The sequence below is a fragment of the Onychomys torridus genome, unplaced genomic scaffold (assembly GCF_903995425.1).
Source record: "Onychomys torridus unplaced genomic scaffold, mOncTor1.1, whole genome shotgun sequence".
Taxonomy (NCBI): Eukaryota; Metazoa; Chordata; class Mammalia; order Rodentia; family Cricetidae; genus Onychomys; species Onychomys torridus.
In genome coordinates this window covers 2,264-12,418 of record NW_023411762.1, presented here as the reverse complement: position 1 = coordinate 12,418, position 10,155 = coordinate 2,264, and the positions used below count along the sequence as shown (strand labels likewise).

The 10,155-nt window shown below is 48.1% G+C and overlaps 1 protein-coding gene across 1 annotated transcript; it reads left to right on the top strand.

The window, feature by feature from the left end:
* The first annotated feature begins 2,537 nt into the window (after nucleotides 1-2,537).
* LOC118575346 (apolipoprotein L3-like) lies at nucleotides 2,538-8,426 on the top strand. The gene is made up of 4 exons (XM_036175928.1): nucleotides 2,538-2,630; nucleotides 4,433-4,519; nucleotides 7,059-7,191; nucleotides 7,552-8,426. Exons 2-4 carry the CDS (start codon nucleotides 4,507-4,509, stop codon nucleotides 8,396-8,398), a joined length of 993 nt encoding a protein of 330 aa, XP_036031821.1. The 5' UTR covers nucleotides 2,538-2,630; nucleotides 4,433-4,506; the 3' UTR covers nucleotides 8,399-8,426.
* The last annotated feature ends 1,729 nt before the right edge of the window (nucleotides 8,427-10,155 follow it).

The following is a 10,155-nucleotide window of genomic DNA, read 5'->3' as shown; positions in this document are numbered from 1 at the left end:
GGGCAGAGTTATCTGTGCTCCAACACAGAAGTACTATGATTGTGGGTTCAGTTCTATTGTCTTACACTGAGTTCTAATTTTCATGTTTCCACATTATTCAAGCCTGATGCACTGTGCATACAACATATAGGGTTGTCCCGAGGATGAGTGTGGAAGCCAGGCTGCAATGTCAGGACCTTTCCACTCCCAGGCAGCTGCCCAGGGATGTCGTCAGGGGTCCAATTTCCTTCCCTGTGCTTTGTAGTCCTGGCAGGTTGTCTGTGTTGATGCCTTGTATGACTTCAGAAATCCCATGTCACGTGCTCAGTTGGAAAAATTCCAGTCCCCTCCGTGGTCCCTAGAGAAAGGGAGGTCATCAGGGAAGTGAGCCTCTGTTCTGAGGCAGCCAGTGAAGTATCCACCTCCTCTGAGTTCAGTCCTTTTCAGGATGTGTGCTGGGCTGTGGCAACCACAATGGCCCTGTGCCTTGGCTGCTGACCCCTCTGAGCTCCACTAGACGGTGCTGGTGTTCACCCTCCGCCTCCCAAAGCCACTGCAGGGAGGCTTCCTATTGCATTAAGATCACATACCCGCCTCCCGCTTTTAAATCTATTTATTTTACATCCCAGTCACACTCTCCCGTCCTCCATTCCAAGTCTCCCTCCCCTATTTCCGCTTCCACTCCCCAAACCCCTCCTCTTCCATCTCCATCCAGGAAAGGGCAGGTCTCCTTTGAGTATCAAGAAAACGGGGCATATCAAGTTGTAGTAAGACTAAGTACCTCCCCGTGTTTTAAGGCAGGGCAAGGAGATCCAGTATGAGAAGAAAGGTCCCAAAAGCCAGTAAAGGAGTTGGAGACAGCCCCTGTCCCTGCTGTTAGGAGTCCCATAAGGGGACCAAGCCACACAACTATAACATATGTGAAAAAAGTATAATAACTGTGGGATAGAAGGATACTGGTGCTATAACCACCTGAACTCGGGCAGTGAAAGAGAAAGAGAGTGACAGAACTAGGCACTAAGGCTCAGATGGGGATAAGAAACTGTGGTGGAATAATTCACAGAGCTAAGCAACCACTAGATAGTGAGGAATGGATGGGGATAGGTGGCCCGTTTAAATCTATGAAAAAGTAAAGTATTAATAATAATAAAGAAGATCACAGCCCCATTGGCTGCAAGTGCCTCAGGACCAAAGGTCTTTTCAGCATCCCAACCTCTGATGTGGCAGCCACCCTGGGTGACATTTCTTGCCAGGTCAACTGAGCCATTCTTTAGTAGATCTTCAGGATGGGCTCTGCTTGTGTAGTTGGAGGTTGATACCCATATGTATCACTTTCACATGAATCTGCAGACAGATTCTACAGCCCCAACCCTGGCTCTATTCAAGAGTGTACTAGTCTTCCAGTCCATTCTATGCCCTGATCAGCGAGTCTCCATTATGGCCATCCCCATAGCCTTCTTGGACATTTTCATGGTTCTGTGCATCTCACTGTGGTGTCCTCTGACTGTCGAGATAAAGCCAAGCAGATGAAAAAGGGAAGAATTGAAAAAAAGAAGGGCTACAGAAAAAAAATAACTTCAAAAAGGAAAGCGCGCTCCCAAGTGTCTATTGTCTGAATGTGGATCTTGGCTTGAGTCTTGCTGGTTCCTGAACTGTGGTATGAAAGCCATTACCTCGTAATATACCTGCACCCACCTGGAAAAAAAAACACATCCGCCCCCCCCCCATTATCAATAATGATGATGTGTTGATTTGACAAGACATTGAGATGTTTAGTTTTTTCAGAAATGATTCTAGAACTCCAAATATATAGTAAATTTAGAGTTGCCAGCAGTAGCATGAAGTGTCACCTGCTGTCCTTCTCTGAGAAGCTGGATTGAGATGGCCATCAAGCCCCAAGGACATACCTGTGGGATGATGCCCATCTTGATGTAATGGTGAGCTGATCCCTGGAAGTCAGCCTTGCTTCAAGTGCCTTCTGAGAAAAGGGAGAACTATTCAACAGCCATGTGAGCTTAGACACAAGAGATTCAGCCGGGCAGTGGACTTTGACCCCAAGTAGTGTGAGTAGGGGGAGTCTGCTACGGGAAATGCTGGGGCCCTCTGAGAGGAAGCAATGCATGGTGTTTCCAGGGTGCATCACAGCAGCTTGAGACATAAGAAACCCATGTAGATAGACATGCAGGTGCCAGACTTGGTGAACGCAACTGCACTACTCTATGCATCAACAGACCCCAGGATGAGGGGCTGTGTGGAGATGGAGGAAGAGGAGAGATAAATGTTCTGCTGGAGAGAGTAAGTGGGGAGAGCAGTGTCATGGGAGAGATGATGCCATCATCTGTGATGGCGGGTCTTTCTTCCTGAAGTGCACAGAGAACTCGCAACCAAGGTGTCAGGGATAGAGAGGGACTTGGGATGTGGAGCTAGGTTGTTCCTTTCCTTGGGTCAGCCAGGAGGGTGGGACTAGAGTGGGTGGTGCTGTAGAGCGGTGCCTATTGTGTCGGCTGGGCTTTATTCAGGAAGGTGAGACTTTCACTTTCAGTTGCCCGGTATAACCAGCAGTCAGCTGCTTCTTATTGGGACGCTGATGTGCAACCAGTGAGCTGATGTGCAAGACAAGATTCCAGCACAACCACAGGAAGATTTTTTTGGTAAGTTGGGGACCTCTTAAGCTCCCCTACCTGCTCATCCTCCCAGCCACCCTTGAAGAGAAAGACGATCAAGGTCAGACATCAGCCCAGGACACAGACTAGACTTGCAGCCATGCCGGCTCTGGTTGTTGCCCTTCTCCCTCTCTGCCATAACACCAGACAAGGTAGAACCCCTTAGATGAGATCACCAAGGTCCTCGGGATTCTGCTGAAGTGCCAATCTGCCTGAGACCTAGCCAGCAGGCTCCCAGAGGAAAGTGGTTGTTGTGGGTCCCTGCTCTTTTGGAGATGGAGGAAATGAAGAGTGTAGAGGAAGACAGGCTTACTGGTTCTTGTGTCCTGTGTATCCAGAGGTCTGCCGAGGGCAGTGATTGCTACCAAGACCAGATGGGACAAATATTGACTGGTGAGATGCAAGGTACCCAAGAGTGGTGACACACACACATGGTTTCTGAGCATGCACCTGTGCTAGGCCCTGGGGGAATCTGAGTCTTGTTGAGGATTCTGTGGGGCAGGATGAGCAGGTGGGTGGCATGCCTGCTTCCCCTGGGACTCCCCAGGCTCTTCCCAGCCTGTGAGGGGTGGAGTAGGAAGACAGGCTGTCCTGTGTGTTGGGGGGGGGGGGTAAGGTGCCATGTGGGGCATGGAAGGACAAGTTGCACAACCACATATTCAGCGTTATGAGCCAGGTCATCACAAAGTCAAGGGCCAGACCACAGGTGGGGATGGAAGAGATTATGTCTGTGCCTGTAAAAGCACAGAAAGTCCTAGAAACTTTAAGATTATTATTGTTGTTGTTTTAATCTGACTGGGCTTGAACTGGACACTTGGGAGCTAATTGAAGAGTCTCGGGTTGATGCTGTCCTGAGCTTTCCTTGTCTTCTTGCTCTAAGAAGACTTCCCACAGCCACTGGGAATGGAGACTTGCAGAGAGCCTCCACTTTGCCCCACTGCAGAGCTTGGACACAGGAAAGGAAAGGGAGAAGCCAGCCTGGGCTTCCAGCTGGCCTACGGAAGGAAAGGGCTGGGGTCACCTACACATCCTGCTGGCTCACATCCACAGGATGCCAGTGATGAGAGGCTCTGTGTGTGGGAGGTTAGCAGGAGGGCTTAAGGGAAGGTTGAAGGACATCTGGCCTATCCTTTCAATGTAAAGCAGTACTCGGGAAAGAATAGCACTCATCCTTTCTCTCCAAGGCAAGGTGCCTCGGTACATTTGAGACTAGAGAAGCTTACTGTGCAGATAGGACTTACAGAGATAGATGTTTATGTAGAGCACAGTAAGAGGTTGGGGAGGTCATAGGATGACCCAGGCACCAGCTTTGGTTTCTGGCCAGACCTTCTTGATGCACCGTAATAAGGTGTCATCACACAGAGTACCAGTGCAAGTGTGCAGATTCAGGGTTCCGTCCTCTCTTCACAGAGTCACGAGCCCTAGCATGACAATCCAGACCCATGCACCATAGTCCTTCAGTTAATCTTGACTATCACCATTGCTACACACAGTTCCCACCCTGGGTGCCAGAACATTTCTCTTCGTCTTTGTGGAACACAGAAGTCCCTTCCCATGGCTGTCTCCAGGTGATCACCTGTTCCATGGACCTGGCAGGAAAGGAGTTCTCTGCTCTGGCTAGTGTGAGGGAAGATTGAGGGGAGGCCTGGGACTGATCCTTACTCAGGAGAGCCAGGGCCTGTCACTCTTTGTCCTTAGTTGCTCTGCTATCCAGAGAGAACCATGAGACACCAGCCTCCACTGAAGCTGTCTCCACTCCATCTCACATTTTACTGTCCTCTTCCTTTTAGCCCGGACTCACAGATAGCTGTGAGAAGGACCTGAGAAGGACCCCACGCCTGGCACCAGAGACCTTCCAATCCTCATGGCCTCTGGAGGTATGGACTTCTCTTCTCTGGTTGTTTCCAGAGTGTGGTCTAGAACCTTGGATCTCCACACTGAGAGCTTGTTGAGTTCAGGATAGAAAAACAGTCCCCAAAATGGAGTAATGGGAGTCCCCTCTACCTGTGTATAAGGAGTCCTCTTTTGGCTCTGTCTTGGGGACATGCTCAGGGATCCCTTCCTCCCTCCAGCCTGAAAAAGTGGAGCACAGCATGTCATGTGGCCTAGTGACAACTCCCAAAGTCTGAGGACACTCCAAACTCCCCACCACACAGGAAAACTCTTGTCTGTGACCTTGATCACCCAAGGTTTCACATGCTTGGCTGCTCCTGTGAATAAGCCCTTCATCTCCTATAACATCTCACTACAGTGAGTATATGAGCAAGTGTTCTTGTTGCTATAATCAAACACTGTGACCAAAGCAACCTCGGAGGAAGGGCTTTCTTCCACTTCCATTTGCACTCCATAGTTCATCAACAAAGTCCTTCATGTCAGAAACTCAAGGAGGTAAGGAGCCACAGCAGGAGCTGATTCAGAGGCCATAGAGAAACAGTGCTCACTGGTTCTTTTTAGTTGTAAATCTGTATAATATCCAAATGACAGAGTCAACACCAGTCTGTCTTGAAGTCTCCTCTGCCAATAAAATTAATCCAAAACTTCAATTTGGCCTCAGGTGGATTCATAGAACAATGGCAGAAAGCAGACAGATTCTTTGTCAAAATACCATAAAATGGTTTCTAGCCTGGTTACTAAAATCATTCCCCTCTGAAACATCTTGAGCTGGACCTCCATGGACCCCATGCTCTCAGCACAGTTGTCTTCCAAGCTCCTACTAGGAAGACCCCTTACACCCCCCCCACACTTATTCTGTTCAACCACTTTCCCAGTCCTGAGCCCCAAAGTCTTCCACATGCACCAAGAAACATCATGGTCAGGCCTGTCACAGAAATAGTCCACTCCCTAGTGACAACTGCTATTTTAGTTACTTTTCCATTGCTGTGCTAAGATACCAAGATGAAAACAACTTGTAGGAGAAAGTGTTTAATGGGGGCTTACAGTTTCAGAGGATGAGCTCATGACCATCATGGCAGCAGGCAGGAACGGACTGGAACAATAACTGAGAGCTTCCATCTGATCCATAGGCAGGAGGAAGAGAGGGGGAGGAGGAGACAGAGGGAGAGAGGAGGGGAACACTAACTGGGAATGGTGTGGGCTTTTGACAACTAAAAGTCCATCCCCAGTGACATGCCTTCTCCAACAAGGCCACAGTTCCCAGAAAGATCCACCAAGAGGGGACCAGGAATTCCAATATATCAGCCTATGGCAACCATCTCATTCAAACCGCCACAACTAGCCTTTCTTTTCCCACAAGCAAATAGTTCTGCATTGTGAATTCTGTTTTCTTTGACACGCTGCCTTTATCCAAAAAACTAATGTCACCACACTGTGAGGAGGAGATGAAAGTCCCATTCAGGGGCTCTGGTGCCAGTGTTAACATGTAAGAGCCTTAAGGCAGATGGAAGTCACTTTGCAAAGCTGTCACTTTCTGAGGCTTCAACTGTTCAGAGCAGAAGACATTTCCTTTCATTGCACAGTGCCATGACACCTCCCTAGGGTATGAGTCTTCTCAGCTGCCATACCCTGATCCCTCAGGCTGAGGGCTTGAACCAAGGACCTCTATTTTCTCAGTTCTGAAAGCTAAAGTTCACAGTGAAGGAATCAGGTTGGTTGGTGAGAGCGCTCTTCCTGGTCTATAGCAGCAGCCTTCTAACTGAGAGTCTGCACACAGCCTCTCCTGTGTGCATGGAGACAGAGAGGCGGGAAGGGACCAGGTGGAGGAAGAACACACAGACACAGAGATCAGTGATGATAGGTAAGTAGATAGATCTGCGGTTCTCAATCTGTGGGCTTCAACCACTTTGGAGGTTGAACAACACTTTCACCAGGGTCAACAAAGACCATCAGGAAACACAGATATTTACATTATGATCCATAACAGTAGCAAAAGTACAGTTAGGAAGTAGCAATGAAAATAATTTTATGGTTGAGGGTCACTTCAACATGAGGGACTATATTAAGGGTCACAGCATTAGGAAGGTTGAGAATCACTGAGATAGATAGATAGATAGATAGATAGATACAGGTAGATAGATAGATAGATAGATACAGGATAGATAGATAGATAGATAGATAGATAGATAGATAGAGACAGACAGATAAACATATATGACATTATATATATGGTGCCTATTCTTTCTTGTTATCAGCACCATGCTTTCATGAATAGGGATGTATATTTGTGACATCACCTACTCTGTTGTTACCTCACTTTCCTAGAGGCTCATCTCTAAAACTGGTTGCTGCCATACTGCCTTTTATACATGAAATGAAGATCACAACTCATTCCCTAGCACTGCTGACTCCATCAGGTACCCAGTGGCAGATGCTAAATACCTTGTCTGCTAAATGCCACACAAGCTTTGCAATTTAAACTCGGCCATGCTGTCCTCTGATCTCATTCTGTTTCTTCCCAAGTATTGAGGAGGAGACACTTCATCCAGGAAGTCACTGAGTATCTGCAGGACTCAGCAAGCAGAAGAGACCTGCAGCTCCTGTTGGCCAAAGATGACGCCTGGAAGGTGTTGGTGGCAGAGGCTGGATTGTCCAGGTCATCTCCCCTAGACCCCAGAATGCCCCCAGTTTTGCTCTGATCCCACAAACCTGTGCTCATCTACAGAATTCCCATTGGGCAAATATTTGGAAGTGAGGGCACAGGCCTTGGATGAAGGCTTCTTTGTCATGGACATGCCACTAATGTGTGTCTTCACATGACTTCACACACTGACACCTATGGACTAAGAACCGTGGAGTGTCTGTGATCATCAGTGTTCCTTGTGGAGTGCAGAGTCCTGCATTTGTAAAATACCTTCCCATTGGATCTATAACACAAGTCTGTGATGTGAAGGGGATAGGTCATCCTACAGTGAAACAAGCCTTCTTTCTGATGCACTGACCTCTTCTGTTACAGGGATGAGGAAGCTGCACTGTGTAAGCTGCTCCTAGGGCTCCCAGCCCTGGGGGACAAAGAGCGGCTTCAACGAGAGCTGCAGGACAGGAAGAGGTTTCTGGAAGCTTTTCCTGAGTTGAAAAGGAAGCTGGAGGGAAACATCAGGAAGCTCCGAGCTCTGGCTGACCACCTTGACCAGGTGCACAGAGCCTGTACCATCTCCAACCTGGTGACCAACTCCACCAGCACTGCCTCTGGAGTCCTGGGCATCCTGGGTATAGCTCTGGCTCCTGTGACAGCAGGCGGCAGTCTGCTGCTCTCAGCCACTGGGCTGGGGCTGGGGGCAGTGGCTACTGTGACTGGTGCCGCCACTGTAGTTGTGGAGGAATCAAGCAAGTGGGCAGATGAGGCTGAAGCCAGGCGCCTGATGTCAGACACCATGGACGTTATGAAGACGCTTCTTGTCCTGGGAGAGATTGCATTCAAACTTTCTAAAAGCTCCTATGGTGTCTGCAAAAATTTGAAAACTTTAGGACAAAGCATTCATGCCATTAGGGCAGCCAGAACCAACCCTAACTTAGTGGCAAATGCCAAGCTCCTTATGATGACTAGAAGAATCCCTGCCCAACGAGCTAACCAGATGCAGAATGTCTTTGAGGGCACTGCTCTGACAATGACTAAAAAAGGCAGAATCAGAGGTGCCGCTGTTGCGGGTGCCTTCCTTGCACTGGATGTGTATTGCCTTGTAAGGGACTCAATGCATTTATATGATGGAGCAAAATCAGAGTTGGCTGAAGATCTGCGGGCCCTGGCTCAGGAGCTGGAGGAGAAGTTGAGAGAGATTGACCAGATCCACAAGACCCTCTAGGTGCCTGTGACAGCCTCCCCCAGCTACATGGAGGTCATGGAGATGATCTGGACAGATTTGAGGCACTAAGACATCTTGTTAGAAGAGGATTGAGGTAGTTAGTTTTAAACTGTCATCTTGACACCATCTAGAATCATGTCAGAAGAGAGTTTCAGTGAGGGATTATCTAGCTTGAGCTGTCCTGTGGACATGTCTGGGAAAGATTTTTCTGCATGATTCTAAATGAGGTGGGTAAATTCCTCCACCATGGGGGGGGGGCACTATTCACTGAGTATGGGTTCTGAACTGTCTAAGGGAAAGGCAGGCTGAGCACCAATAAGCATGCGTAAATTCATTTCTCATTACTCTGGACCGTGGATGCACTGAGGTATCTGCTTTGAGTTCCTGCCTTGACTTCCTCACAGTGATGGACTACAGACAGCCTGGGACTGTAAGCCGAATGAAAGCTTTCTCTTCTCCCTGGCTTCTGTCAGGTATTTATCACAGCACCAGAAGTGAAGGTTGGAAAGCAGAGAGTGTGGGATTGAGTCCACAGAACCAAGTGTTGAGCAGTGTGTAGTTCTGTGTCTCACTGTATAGTTAATATGGACGGACTGAGTGTCAAAGAAAGATGTGACAGCAGCCTGAACCGAGGGACCAGAGAGGACTAGAGAATATGGGGATGGGTCTAAAACCACACAGTGGTTTGTGGGTATGAACAGAGAGGGCTGTGCTGGTGATGAGAAGCCAAGGAAACAGAAGGGCTGGAGAAGGAGGCTCCATGGCCTCCCTCCCCACAGGACGATATGCTGTGAGCCACAGTCCTTTCTGTCCAGCATCAGCTGTACCAGCTCCCCCTTTGTCCATCAGGCAGCTCCCATATGATGATGGAGATGATGAGGATGATGCAGAGCATGGTGGTGGTGACTGCACAGTGGGTAGAGCTCTTGACAAGCAGCCAGCCTGTAAAGGGGACAAGGTGACAGGATGGACCAATGAAATTAAAACTATTCTCCGTGTGTCAGGATGGGTCAGTAGTTGACTTGGGAAGAGAGAGGAACCCATATTTAAGTAAGAGGTCAAACAAGTTGTGGCATGGATATATCAGCTAGTTTGGAATCATGAGACTCAGCCTGTGATCCTTGGTAACTCTCAACTGAGGAGGGGGAGGTGGGAGAGAGAGATTTCAAATCCACTGACTCTGCTTACTTGTTGTCTATAAATTTGGTTAAATAAATATTGCTGACCTTTGGGGAAAACTGTAATAAGAAACAACCAACAGCACAAGAGATGGTGACATGTGACCAAATGGATGACAGTGTCAGCATGACCCTGTTGTAATCTTGTTTTTATCTTTAAAGAGTAAATTTATTTGGAGAAAGCCAAAAATCTCTCAACCCCAAGGATGGGATTTTCCAACTCAAGGCATCTCCTAAATAATGTCTACAGATTGTGAGTCATTTTCACAGAAGACACCTTTGTACAAGTTTCACATATGTTCAGGAGCTTCAATCAACCCTTTGTTTTATTTTAACAGAGGAGCAAAGTGGGAGAGAGGGATAGAAACCACTTTCTCTTGGATGCATTATCTGAAGAAAAAATAGACAAAGAGGGGCAAACTGCCTTTCATTGTCCATGACCGCATTCAACCACGGGTATCTCTCTAAAGCCCACTCTCTAGCTACTGGCCATCAAGTCCACTGGATAAGTGGTTTGGCTATGCCCACTGCAGGCAGCACACTAAACCATCGCTCCTGCACAGGCAGGCTTAGGGCTCA

Excerpts from the sequence above, each read along its gene's own strand:
- LOC118575346 (XM_036175928.1), top strand. Across the intron at positions 7,192-7,551 it reads GCAGAGGCTGGATTGTCCAG|GGATGAGGAAGCTGCACTGT; the intron begins GTCATCTCCCCT and ends CTTCTGTTACAG.